General features: G+C 41.6%; 1 protein-coding gene across 4 annotated transcripts in view; it reads right to left on the minus strand.

The window, feature by feature from the left end:
* abr (ABR activator of RhoGEF and GTPase) overlaps positions 1 to 14,171 on the minus strand; it is a 137,857-nt gene that overhangs the window by 28,824 nt on the left and 94,862 nt on the right. For all 4 annotated transcript variants that reach the window (XM_015035614.1, XM_015035615.1, XM_015035616.1 and 1 more), the window contains 2 exons: positions 9,948 to 10,045; positions 9,730 to 9,861 (listed from right to left, as the gene is read on the minus strand). In XM_015035614.1, coding sequence (XP_014891100.1) covers positions 9,730 to 9,861; positions 9,948 to 10,045 — 230 coding nt within the window. The remainder of the gene's footprint in view (positions 1 to 9,729; positions 9,862 to 9,947; positions 10,046 to 14,171) is intronic.

Below are 14,171 nucleotides of genomic sequence, written 5' to 3' on the forward strand. Positions count from 1 at the left end.
CATCATGTAAACAGAGGCTGTGATCAGCATTTCTACAAGGAGACTGAAAAGTTTCTAGTTAGATTAGCCACTATTGGTGATTTTATGTGAACACTGGGTGAAAAACAACCCAACCTTGTTTTTTCTTAGTATTAGGTTGTGCAAAGTCAGAAGCAGATGTTGAATTTTCCCAGATTTGTCCGGTTTTGGGGGACAGATAAGCATTGTTAAATTGTGTGGCGCGATGCTGGGAGTACAAGAGCGAACGGTAAGAAGAGCGCTGAAATGATCTATAGAGCACTCGATTACTAAAATATTCTTTTACAACAGTCCTATTTATCATCATAGGAATTCTGATTTCTCGTTGTCACAGTAAATTCCAATTAAATGATGTTTAAACACTTCCTCAAAACTCTGCCTATTGTTGGGATTATTTTTTACCATTTCAAAATCTTTATCCAATCAATCTTGATTTTATGCATTGATCCAACATCAACTTTAACTGTAACTATTAACCCCAGGTAGATGTGGTAATAGATCCAAGGTCCGGTCTCAAAGCAGAACTGGGTGTTGACCAAAGAGGGATTTAACAGAGCCAGAGCTGTGGAGAATCTCTGATAATCCATGGGACGGAGCTTCACAATGTCCTGGCAGACAGTTTGCAGCATGAAATGAGCTTTGTCCCTCTGAGAGTCAAACTGGGACTGCGATGAGAAAAGACGAGGTGATTCTTTTGTCATCTGTTGTCAATAACTGTACAGCTTGAGGACAGCCGAGGAATGAGTTTGTGTGAGGAATAACAAGAGGAGAAGAAGATCTTGAACTGGAGTGTTTTTTATTTTATTTTCTCCCCCAAAGTCGCAGGTTACAAAGCGAGAAAAGCTGTCGCAGAGGACATGGTCAAATGGAACGAATTATTATTAGACTGACATGCATTGTCTGTTATTCCTTTCTTTGTTTGCAGAGGAACGGCTTTGTTTGGGAAATCTGGGTAAGAAAGTTAAAAATGACAAAAGTGACACAATAAGAAAAGCACTTCAGAAACAGCTAGCGGATCCCGATGGGCATCAACACACACAAAAAAACCTGAAGCTCTTTTAGTCACACTGAGAGCCTCTCTTGTTCACCTATCAATTATATCTGGATGCAGTTCACTGTTCAAGCATCTGAAAACCCCCCTTCAGGCAATTATGTCTGAACTCTGACTCTTCCATGTGACAAACGGGTGGTGGTAAGTGCACACCCAGATTCATGGCGTCCCTCTCTGGAGAGCATTTCATTTCTCAGGCTGTGATGAGCTCCTTTGTTCTCACTTTAACTCCCAGCATCTCATAATTGGCCACCATCTGGGGCTTTCATTCCTATTCTCTTCTCCCCCCCCCTCCCCGATCCGATTTCTTTGTTTCCCTCCCACCGCCTGCTCCACATGTGCCACATGTGCAATGTTTCTGGTAGGAAATCATACATCTGTTGTGTATCCATTAGACTTTCCTGAAGGATTATGTAATCTTATAATGAGGACTGATTAGCAAGATGGACTTCCTTAGACTTCATAGTTATTTTCTGTAGTGGTGGTTTTATAAAGACAGACATAAAGAAAGAGTGAGATAAGGGACAGATGACATTATGGAGGATGTCCCGTTGAGGTCCTTCGGCCTTTTAGTGACCTTTTTACATCGTGCTTTTGTTCTGTCACTTGGGTGGACGCATCAAAAAAGATTCTCAGCTTAACTCTTCCTACACGGGTCACAGTGCACCGTTCATCTCTGCTGAAGCAGAAGCATGTCTAACGCCTCCGAGTTGTACAGAGGCCAGCAGCAGTTTGGGGATTTGTGAACTTGTTACAGGCTGGATTCTGGATTTAGTTGGACATTTTCTTATCGTTGGCAGCATAGCAGTCACTGCTGAGAATGTATTCTATGGCCGATCTCTGGTAATGTAAAGCTGCAACTTGCCAAGACTGATTTGAACATATTCAGATTTTTAGTTATGGCTTGCAATGTAGGTACAGCCTTTGGTTTTCTATACCTTTGTTTCAAACCAGCCATATTAAATCAAAACCATTAGTGTATTTTAATTAAATGCAATCCTTCCTCAGTAGTTTGGGTGAATTAGCCTCCAAGCAAGTTCCCCAACTCTGTCTCTGATTCCATATTGTGGAACATGTTGGGGTCCCACAAGGTTCAGTATCGGGCCCATTAAATCCTGACAATTCAATGTCAGAAACGAACTTTAAATTTCATTTGTTCTTTTTTAAAGTTAAAAGAACATTAACTTTTCTGTTCCCAGTCTTTCTATGTAAAAAGTTAATAGCTAACTGTTGCTCCAAAGCTGTGAGACTCTTTAGACTTTGTTTTGCTGACTGCAGAGGCCCGTAAAACCCAGTTGAAAACCTTTTTCCTGTCAGGCTTTTATGTCACAATATCACTGGGAATGTTTTCATTTAGCTCTTGCTGCTTGCAGCTTAATTTTACTTGTCTTGTGCAGCTCTTTGAGGTGCTTTATGAATAAAGTTGGCTTATAAAAGACTCAATTAAAGAGTTTCTTTTTAGAAAACACACATATAATACTGACTTAAAAGATGAGCAATAGATTTCCAGAATTGTTTCACTTAAAATTGTTTACATTTTGCAGCATCAGACCATCAGATCAAAACAAAACAAAAATGATGAAATCATGTGTGCTTTGTCTTTGTGTAACATAGAAGCTAGCTTAGACAGGTCAGCAGCAAAAGCTCATCTGTTGACAAGAAAAAAAAACAAGCTTATCTGATGTTTGGCATGAACTGTTTGAATGTAGTTCGTTAGAGTGAGCGTATTCCCTGAGGCGAGGCGGGGGTGGGGAGGCGTTGTTAGGTTTGTAACGGGGACAAAAAGGCTACAGAGTTGTGATGGATGAACCCCTCTGTTGGATTATGACAAGGAAATCATCGAGATCCATCAAAACACTGCTATCAGCTTCACTGATCAAGGATCCACTGATGAGGAAGCCGGCTTAATTGGGACTCCTCATCAATAAGGAAAAAATGCCATATGCTGCAACAGGAGGAGCGTGAAAGACGAGGCTAATTAAAAAACATAGTTGCTGAGGAAAACTGCACATCGCAGGAAAACAGCTAAAGAAATTAAAGCCTCAATACGAAGAAATAATGCTTTAGTTTGTCTTATTATTGGCCATTTCAAATGAATGTCCACAACCCTGGTAGCTAAAGCTCCAACACGCACATCTCGCCAAACGAGAGGCCTGAGCTAATAAACACCGAGTATTACTGCTGGTAATTGATATCATCAGATCAGCCCCCCATCACCCAGTTGTGTGTGTGCGCGCGAGCCTGTGGTTTGTCCCCCGAGCAGCAGAGCACAAGAGCAGAGCCCCATCTGTTAGTGTTGTTGACAGCTGTGTGTAAGATTGCGTGTGTATGACCGCAGGGGGCGTGTAGGGTGGGAACATGACGGATCGCGGCGTCGAACGACGGGGGGCGGAGGGGGCGAGCGGATACAAAATAAATGACTCCATGTATTAGTTGCTAATTTATATCAATACTTACACACTGAAGCATGACACAAACACACACACACTCTTTAAAATCACCCCAATTCTGTGCTCAAAACAAACACAGCAGGAGATGCCACAACTCCGCAAGTCCCGAGGGGAAGACATTTTTAACAAAAGTGACATATATTAAAAAAAGAAAGAACGGTTGCTGTTTTCATAAATTCCATGAAAACAGCATTTTCTGCTGGGTTAATGACTGAATTTCACTGCCCTGCCTGCCTAATGTTGGCGCAGTGTTTCACTAGACCAGAGGAAAAGATGCAGAAATCAGCCGGTGATCGTCTGACAGATGACCGGAAGCTCAAAAGTTTGGAGAAAGGAAGACTGATTTTATTTTTTTGTTTCAGTGAGGCGTTAAAATGAAGACAGAAAAAGCACAAAGATGTAAAGGAGCTACTGGCTACATTCACACAGCATGGAAATGCAACTCAAATTAGCTTTTTTTGCCCGTATGCAACCGTTTTTTTTTTACTGCACTCTGAATGGCCCAATTCTGATCTATTCACCCCCCCAAAAAATGCCGCATTTTATCCGACTTTTATGTCATTGGCGTGAAATATGCGTTTCAATTCTGCACCATAAAAACCCAGATGTGGTACACCAGGACGTAAGCAATGACAGAAAATTATGATTAATTTAATGGAAAATGTCTGTCAGTGAATCGCACCGTACCACAATCTGCCCACTGTTGGTTCTGACTCGCAACCAAATTGGAGTCAATGATCCACGAAACGCCGCTGCTATTAGTTGTGTTTTCTTTTTTATCAGCTTCCTTCGTATTATGATCTTGTGACCACAGGCTTTCATTATTAATGTATGAACTTTAAAAATCGATCCATAATCAACTCCATCTGTAAACAACGTGCTGCAGTGTCGACGTCTACGTACTTCGTCAGTAAACATGAAAGGCTTTGCAAATTTTGCCAGCCTCCTCTAAATCTACTCTCTTTGTAATACGCACATTGATGCTGCTGTTTAGCAACACTAATTGTGCTAATCGCTAACGCAAGATGCTAATGTCAGTTTCAAGTGCCATCTCAGTATTAATCTGCTCCCAGTATGAACGATTAGCGACCCCTCACAGTAGGGCGGTTGGAATAATCTCCTAAATGAATGCGGTCCTCGTATCTTCCTATTTTGCAGATAAACCAGAGACCAGAACTCCGCCACAAATTTCTAATGAGTGCAATCAGATCGTAATCAGACGTCCTGGCTGGTACGTTTAGTTTTAAAGTGAATTCTCCAGATGATCGCCCCTGCTCCCTTTCCCAGCAGCTGCATTTCCACCCCAATAAAACCCCTCCGTACAGCAAGCCAAACTTTGCATTTAATGCCCCCATGTAGCAATATAGGAGCCCTCCTCTCTAAAGTGGAAATCAAAGTGCTCGCCTCAAACTTTACAACCCCTCAGCACCCACAGCTTCGCATTACTGCAACGCCGAGCTAATGCATGTAGCCCTGTCCACCACTGCAAGTTTCAGGGAGAGAGAGAGAAAGGTTAGAGCTCTCAGAGACAAACAACTTTATCGCCCTTTTGTCTGTTTGCGACCGTAATCCAACTTTTCTGGCTCTCGTTATTTCTGGGAAGCTGCTCAGGACTATCAGGTTACACCTCGCCGAGGCCCCCAGGCTCCGCTGGGTGAGGTGGTGTCCCTCTGCCGGGGACCCAACTCCACAGGAGATCCCGCATAATGAAATGTAAGCTGCAGCAACGCACGACGGAACAAAAACGGGGATACACAGACGTTTTCCACAAACAGCGCAGAGAACAGAACGTTCAGTCCAAACGGCACAATGTGGCGTCTGTCAGGATCGACCTAAGGGATTTATTTATCTGAAGGATTTCCCCGGCGAAGCCATTGCCTCGTCTTAGAAGAAAACTTCCTAACGATTAGAGTGATTTTGGTCATAAAACTCCTGAGCCTCAAGAACTGAGATGCTGGTTTGAGGGCAGGTTTGGTTTACCAGCTCAAAGATTTGCTGAAGCTGCGTGATTATGATGCATTTCTACTGGGCAAAGCATCACGTTTGTTCACCTAAACAGTTATATAACCAGCCCTGTGAAGACAAGAGTTTCTGCTTTTCAGTAAAACAAATTCAAAGCTCGATTAAGTTCCCACCATCTATTTCAGCCAACAAGTAGACAAACGGCAAAAATATTTGAGATGTTATAAAAACAAAATGTGCTAAACGACTGTATATTCAGTTATGAGAGATTTAAGTGCCATTTGATGTGAGAGTACTTTTAGGGTTTCTTTGGCCTGGGGAGATTGAAATGATTGTATATTTTGATGAGTGTGAGAGGGGGAAGAAACCATCAGATCTCATATCTTCTACCTTTTTAAACAGATTATGTCAAGATATATTTTTTTTCCTTCTGTTTTGACTCCATCACCTGCTCGAAATAAATAAATACATTTACTGTGATAAATTTCTTGTAAGAATTCAGACTTTTTAATTGATAAGTTCAAGTTAATGACGTTTAAGGCCATATTGCCCACACTGGTCATATGAAGAGTTTGGAGACAAAGCTTTTCCAAGCTCCTATTGAGAATCCATTTTATTGAAAGACCAGAGGAGAGTAAGCCTGACTCTGTCGCCATGTGATTGAGGATTAGCGACATGACCTCAAAAGGTCAGAGGTTATCTGGTTTGGTTTGAGGCTGTCAGACAGCTTCATGGTGAGAAATAAATGCTCGAATTCCTTGTGTGGTTAGGGCTCTCCATGAAGAACACACAGGTGTCTAACCACACAAATGTGGCTGGATGAACTCACATCAAAGAAAATATGCCACGTCCAAAAGCAGGAAGCAGGACTACAGCGCAGGGCATTCTGGGTAAATGCGACCACAGAAACAGGAGAAATGACTCGTGGTCTTTTAACGAAGACAAAGCGTTTACATTTTAGAGCCGCTAAAATGTAAACGCTTTTGTTTATAGAAGAAGAAGAAAACCTCTGTCTTTAGAGGTTTTTGTGTAATTTCCTTCAGTGGTTCTTGCTGCAGCGCCACCACTGGTGAGAGAGGTTTTTCAAAAGTGTTTGGTTCGTTTGACGCAGCGGAGTGTCAAAGAGAACCGCAGCTAAAAATGGGACAAATGTTGCAACTTTGGTCCCCAATCAAGCCGAGTCTATCAAAAACTATCAGGTGTGTAAACATCCTTTGTCTCAGTCTGAAGTCTCTGAGAAGCGAAACCCAAAAAGAAAGCTAAAAAAAAAAAAAGCGTCTCCACCAGCATGATGCTTCCACCACCATGTTTTCATTGTAGGAACAGACTTTAAAGAAAAGAGAAGAGAAGAAACAAAACGAAAGACAGTTACAAATGCAAACTGTCACAACTAGAACAAACGATCTGAGGCTGTGACTACAGCATCCTCTGATGACATTAGTGCACAACTTTCTCAACAGTGGTTACAAAAGAAAAAAAAAAGAGAAAGAGAGAGAGAGGAAAACTCACAGACCACTATGCCCATTTACGGTCAGTCAGTGTTCTGCAAAGCTTGTTAAATAAATCAGATGGCCTCTGGAGAGAAAAACAAAACACTAAAGGCTCCTTCCAAACTCTGTTTCATCAACAAAGCAACAAGCTCAGGTCCTGGTGCGAGTCTCGACACTTCACATGCCTCCCTGTGCAAGGCACCATGAAGCTGTTCCATGTCTGAAGCTTGTGTTAACACAGCCTGTGGCTCGAAGAAGCCAAGCAGCTTAAGGATTTTATTTTGAAATAAAAGAACATCTTCAATCAATTTCATGGCAACATCCACAAACACAGTCGCTGCAGTGCAGTGGATCATTCCCGGGCAATCAGACGATGCGTTATACTATTCTATCCTCCTGAGAGCTTCGCAAAGTACATGCCATTCTCCGATCGCCTTCAATAACACAGAGCCAGCGAACATGTGGCCGGTTTATTTTTATGTTTTCTTGGCTGGTGTCGTCTGGAAGCGGAAATTCCCAGCAGCAGCAGCAGCAGCAGCAGCAGCAGCAGCAGCAGCAGAAGCATTTGGCTCGCAGACTGGTAGTCATTTCATTCAGGGTGTTGGATACGGTGCAGCTATAAATCAAAGATGAAATCTTCTAACATGATTCATTTGAAGGTGGGATTGTTGCATTTAACCAAGAAAAGGGAATTTGGTTTTTCAGTAGCGGTCTATATAATCGAAGTTTCTCATACTCTGTGGTGTAAAAATAGTCCTATCCTTTGAACTTTTTCCACATTTGAGCACTTTAACGTTTATGTGTCATATTCAGATTTCACACAATACTTTAAGAGAAAGCCACACACAATTATAAAGTGAAAGGTCTATAAAATTCCTGAAAAAAAAGTGTGGCGTTTATTATTCACCCCTATTTACTCTGTTTCAGACGGACAAGAAAAAAGTTGTTGACAGAAACAACTATTAATTGTAATTAATCGATTATTGGAATAATCAGCAATTAATTTAATTAGTAATCGATTAATTGTTAATTGGAGCAAAGAGACTCAAAAAAGGCCATTTACTGAAAGCTGCACCAAAAAATATATATACATACATTTTGCATTTAATAACTCTTCAAATGTGAAATTCTGCAAAAAAAAAAAAAAAAAAAAAAATTTGAGCACCTTCTGCTATCCAATTATTAATCAGTTAATCAAAAAAAAATCTAAATAATAAAAAATGTTTTTCTTATTTTAAAAAAATATGAAAATATATATATTTTTATATTTTGCACAAAAAAGATTTAAGTGGATGTATGAATCTGCAGAATGTGTCAAAAATTTTATTATCAAATTAATCATCAGAATGACTGATTACTAAAATAATTGTTAGCTGTGGCCATAACAGAAACACGCAAGAGTTCTTGAATATATTATGGACATTGTATAACTGAATATGCTGTGTGCAGTGACAGATAAGTTGGGGAAAAAAACAAAAACAAGTGATGGAATATTAAAAGCTCTTAGTCACTTTAAATTGCAATTGAGTCGATATTGTGCACTTTAAACAGTGAAGCACGGTGATGGTAGCTTCAATGCTTTTCTTCAGTAGTCAGATAAAAGCTGCTAAAAGCTAAATACAGGAGGAAAAAAATCCTGGAGGAAAAACCTCAACAGGCAGCAGAACACTTGCGTAGATCCTTATGTAGCAACTAATCCCGGTTATCTAAATCATTCACTTACTTTGAGCTAAACTGCTAGACTGAAGCGAGCTGAGTGGATGCAAAGACGGAGAAAAACACCACGGCGAGATCTGAGTGGATCATGAAGGATGCACGGTCGGTGCTGCGCTTCTGTCACTCCATTTGTTTTTCAGAGGGAATCAAAGGCAAAACTCAAGGGCATAAATCTTCAAACTGAAAGGGGAAGGCATGGAAAGCTGCAGTAACAAATAAGGAATGTGAACAATAACATGCGGGTTCAACATTTTCCATCCAAAGTCGTCTTTTTTTTTTTATAAAAAAAAAATAAATAAAAGATTTATAGCAGGAGATTTAGGTTTGCGGAGAAACAACAAAGAGCACAAGATATTTTGGAGAAGTTTCATGTTTGCCCCACTTTCTTTGACACTTGTAAGGAAAACCTTGTCACGGATTCTACTTTTACCTGTTGACTCCGCACGCCATAAACAAATCCCCTGCAAAAGGCTTGAAAGCGACGACTACGTCCTTTGAAATGTGAAGAGCAGAAGAGGGAGGGTTATAAATAAGCAGCCACACGCTCACTTTCTGTGCAAGTTTGGAGGAAGAACGGGGACATCGCTGAAAGACGGGAGCGTTTCCATCCGTCAGAGGCCTCATGCCGAGAGGCTGTACTGATTGAATTGCGGCAGAACTCACTGTAAAAGTTGTGCTGAATTGCAGGAAAGTTACAGAAGGAGCCAAGCTTTATTTGATTTCCCGTGACTTCAAGGGAAAATGGAAACACGACGCCTCGGCGGACCATCAACTCAACATTGATACCAAAGCAGAAAATGAAACCACCCAATCCACTTTAAAATGGAACTTAAAGAGATTCCTCCCAACAAAACAGTGGAAACCCCCCTTTAAATTAACTCCCAGACTGTTAATCTAACCACTTTCATAACAAGCCGCCACCATAGAACCACTTTACTTCACAGAAAGGCTAGACGGCTCATTAAAGAAACTCACACGGAGAGAAAATGGGAACAAACGTGATGTATTTTCGTTCGGCGGCCGGCTGGCCGGCGGACCTCACCTGGACCTGCCCTTTGCCCATGATCTTGTCCACGATCTCGTTGTCGTCCTTGTTGAGCTTGCTTTTGTCGAAACACTTCTCGTAGCACAGGATCCGCAGGTACTGGGAGCCCTCCAGCTCGATCTCAAACTCCTGGAAAACGATGCAGGTGGGATAGAGGGAGATTTAAAACAGCTGACTGGACAGGAGGTGCGGCGACTTGTCGGGTGGTGACTGACTTCGTTCCACTGAGGCTCTGCGGTGTCTCTGAAGACCCGGGTCTTGGCCTTGCTCACAAAGTAACCGAATGAGTCCACTTCCAGGGTGCAGTACAAATCTATCAGAGAACAGAGAGAGAGACGAGGTTCATCAGATAAACATACAATCTGAATGCTTCATGCTTTGCTACTTGATTTAAAGTGAAGCTGCGGCGGGTCTCAACTGCCTAAATCTTCCAAACGTTTTGAAGTCAGATTTAAAGAGCAAACACTAAAGTTCATGATGAAGAGTTTCTGCCAAATATTTTCACAGTGACATTAAATATGGAAGCTGCAACAACAGAGACAGGAAGGAAGGAGCAGAAAGAGGGAAGAATCAGTGAAGGTATGAGGATGGATGGATGGATGGATGGATGGATGGATGGATGGATGGACGGACGGACGGACGGACGGACGGACGGACGGACGGACGGACGGACGGACGGACGGATGGACGGAAGGCAGTCAGAAGTTGAACTGGAGAAGACCTAAACAGGATTTCGTTGCGTCCCGTTGACATTTTGTTCTGGTTTCTCATCTCCGTCTGTGCCGACCGTCGGCCTCAGCTGCTCTCCTCTGCTCCACAGCCTCATTCCTCTCTCCACCGGGACCAGCCCATCCTCACCCCCTTCACAAACCAATCAAGTCGGTAAACAGGTTTCTGCGGATTGAGCTGCCAGCTGCCTGTGATGCGTCTCCAGATCGTCCCGCAGCGCGGCCCTTGTCCCCCGGGGACGCCTCCACCTGACAGCATGACGGATGGCCGTGTGCTTTGACCTCTCACAGCGATAGGTGTGGGGGAATGTGTGTGAATCTCACCATATTTACTCAAACACTAAGAGAACATTGTATTGAAAGCACAAGAAAAGCCTGATCCACACCTTGGCTGCATTCAGATAACTATCAGAGGAACACGGAGTCTTATTCCATCTGGTTTGACTCCATCTTTGTTTATTTTCTCAGCATCCTGAAAGGTTCGGGCATAATTTGTCCCAGTGATGAAGAGATTAGTGCCAGTGGTATGAGGGAAGTTCAGCGGAGGGGAATTCAGCTGGACCGTGTGGGGAATGAAGCAATTATTGTACACTTCCCCTACATACATGTAACTGCTTAGACAGCTGCATACGTCTTGATATTTAATATCAAAAAGTTTATTTTAACTGAAAGAAAGGGGAAAAAAAAGCAGAACATTTATTCCTTTTTTGAAGTTTCTTAAAAATATATATATATTTAAAAGTGTGGTGAATCAATACGTTGCAGAACCACCAATTTTGGGGTAAGATTTGAACATTCAGAGACACGTTCAAGTCATGCAAATTTTACTCAGCTCTGGACTTTTACTAGGCCACTCTAACATGAAGCTGATTTGATCCAACGCGTTCAGTTGGAGCTGTAGATGTAGCGTATGCCATATATTCCGTGAATCTGTCTTAGCTAAAACTCCTCAACTGGCATAGTTTCAGCTTCACCTGCTTCAGATTTACTAAAGTAATGCTGTTGTTGCATCTGTTGCAATATAATGCATGTTTTCTTATTTGAAGAAATGAACTAAACTGTTTATTTCCATCTTTTAATATATTTCTATTTGGCATTTCTTATGCACATTCTACAGATTTTAAATGAAAAATCTGTAGAATGTGGCCATTTTTAGTAAATTGTTAGAATAATCGATTACTAAAATGATTATTAGTTGCAGCCCTACTCTCTGAAAGTCGACTTCCTTACTCTCTCAAAAAAATGTTTGAACCCCGACCCAAAAACTCAAATGAGGCCACAGAAAGCATATTTAGAGGGGCTTTCTTTTTTTGTTTTGGCTCCTCTGCACTGTATCCAGGGGGTCTTAGGCAAGCGGGGCAGAAGTCCATGAGTTTCCATTTTCCTGGCAAGTCACCATCAGGCTTGCCCATTGGGAGAGAAAAGTGGGGGAATAAATTGGTCAGCGTTGGGTCTCGACCTCTAAATACCTGGTAATGGATCCCATCCTTTTTCATCTTAATTAGCTAAGGAGCACAGCCATGGTGTGTGTGTGTGTGTGTGTGTGTGTGTGTGTGTGTGTGTACGCTCACGCACAGGAGGCTAACCTGCGCCCCAGGCGACGCTGAATGTTGGGTCAAACTGCGGGTCCACAGAGTTTAAAGGCAAGTGCTAATCAGTTAGACTAATCAGCGCTCTGCAGCCACCAGCTTGGCGGTTTCTAGGTTTCCCTTCAAGGCCTCAGGAGGAAATATTTGTTTTACGGGAACAAATAAAATGAGCAGAGAACAGGAGCTGTTTTTATCCAATCTAGAGAGGGAAAATTAATAAAAGCTGGGAAATGAGAAAACAAGGAGCCAACGTTGAATTGGACAGAAAGATGGTGGTGATGAAACAATACGGTTATCTATCCTTCCTTTGTCTTAGAGCAGATATTCTTGTTTGGATGATTTCGGGGATGTCTGCGCACGTTTCTTAGCGTCTGGCCTACATGTTCTTATCTGGATCTGTTCACACTGTTCCTACACAGCACAGGCTGCAGAGAGCTGTTGTCACTTTGACAGACGGAAATAAAAACTCTGAATACAATAGCATGATCTGTTTTTCACCTTTTTTTTTGTTGTCGTTGTATTAGGTTAGACCTCCTTTTTAATAAGCAGTTTTTGTGACACGCTCAACTCCCAGTTTCTGCTGCTGTGACCCAGTTAGACTAAGTTTTGCCCTGGGCTGAATTTAAAGCCACTTTCCCGTTGAACGGAGATTGTTTTTGACACAAATAACAGACCCCAATAACATCCTCCGTTCCATACTGATGAGTTTTAACTCTAGAACGGAAGGAAAACACGATGCAGCCTTAAAAATTGCTAATTTGTGTCACATTTACATTTTGAGAGGACTAATTACACAGAAAGTGTGAAAGCTGTGGTTCTAAAACATGCAGCTTTAAGTCAGGTATCATGGTACCTTACACAGTGATGAACTCTGAGCAGAACTGCACTCATTAAGTCATGGATGATTTAATGTGGAACTTTTCTTTAGCTTAATCAGAAAAAAGTACCACTTATCTCAATAACAGGCACACAGCTTCAAACTCGTGTTCCAACATTAGCAATGAACCCTTCAGATGAAGTGGAAAAATCTCTTGTTACGTTTCATCCAAGTCTGAAAGGCTAATTCAAGGTTTTAAAATAGGCTGAAAACAACAGTTCCTGGTCGTCATTGTCTTCTTCTCCAGCAGAGCGAAGCCGCACTGCAGCTGCTAAAAAATACAGCTGCAGTAACGCTGACGAGGACCAGAACGGAAGCTCACATCACTGCAACTTTAATGTCTCTGCAATGGTGCTAAGCAGATTTTATAAGCTGTGTACTATAAGAAAAAAATCATAATCCGAATAGGAATAGATATAAAAAATTTCCAGATGAGTTAATTTTAACACATTTTTACTGAAACAAAACAGCTTTTTGGGTCAATATGTGGGTCAGAGCAATCTTCAGAGAGTTCAGCCGTGAGCGGCGTCCCTTTGGCCTTTAGGCTTTACTTATGTTAAGGAACTGCAGTTTGCCTTTCAGAAGGGTAGATGGCGCTGTAGATAAAATCTGCTTGTGCTCAACTGTGGGCAGCAGAAGAAAAGACTCTGGAATAAATACATGTAAATACAACCCAGCTGTGAAGATTAATCTTGCAAGTAAAATTTTTTGCTGTGTTACAAGCCTGTCAAATATTTACTAAATATTCCCTCCGTGTTTCTATTCAGCTGTTCTAATAAGCTTATATCAGTTTATTTGCTGCTCCTCGTCATAAATACGACAACGACACATATCTACCCCTCACCGTCACCATGGCTGCCATGCCCCACCCTGAATCTGCATGCTTCACTACACTCTTAGAAATGGCTGTAAATTTACGGTGAAATTCCGGCAGTAACATACTGTTATTCCAAAATACGGTAGGATATTGTCAATTTGATGTCTTCTTCTGTTGCCACAATCAAGACTGACGACTGGCATTAAACTACCGCAAAATAATTGTACAATACTGTTTTTTTCCTAGGCAAGACATTTTACTTGTATTTGCATCTTAGAGAACCAGCATTTAAAGACAATATTAAACGGAATAAATCTTTTTAGGGAATGAAATCGAAATGTCTCAATGTTTGTAACTCCCTAGCGGGCATTATACCACAGTATATGCTCCATTTATACTGTTATGTATTCTGTGTCTCAATAAAGATC

This window comes from Poecilia latipinna, unplaced genomic scaffold, assembly GCF_001443285.1.
Source record: "Poecilia latipinna isolate Pla-1442-1.1 unplaced genomic scaffold, P_latipinna-1.0 Scaffold340, whole genome shotgun sequence".
NCBI lineage: Eukaryota > Metazoa > Chordata > Actinopteri > Cyprinodontiformes > Poeciliidae > Poecilia > Poecilia latipinna.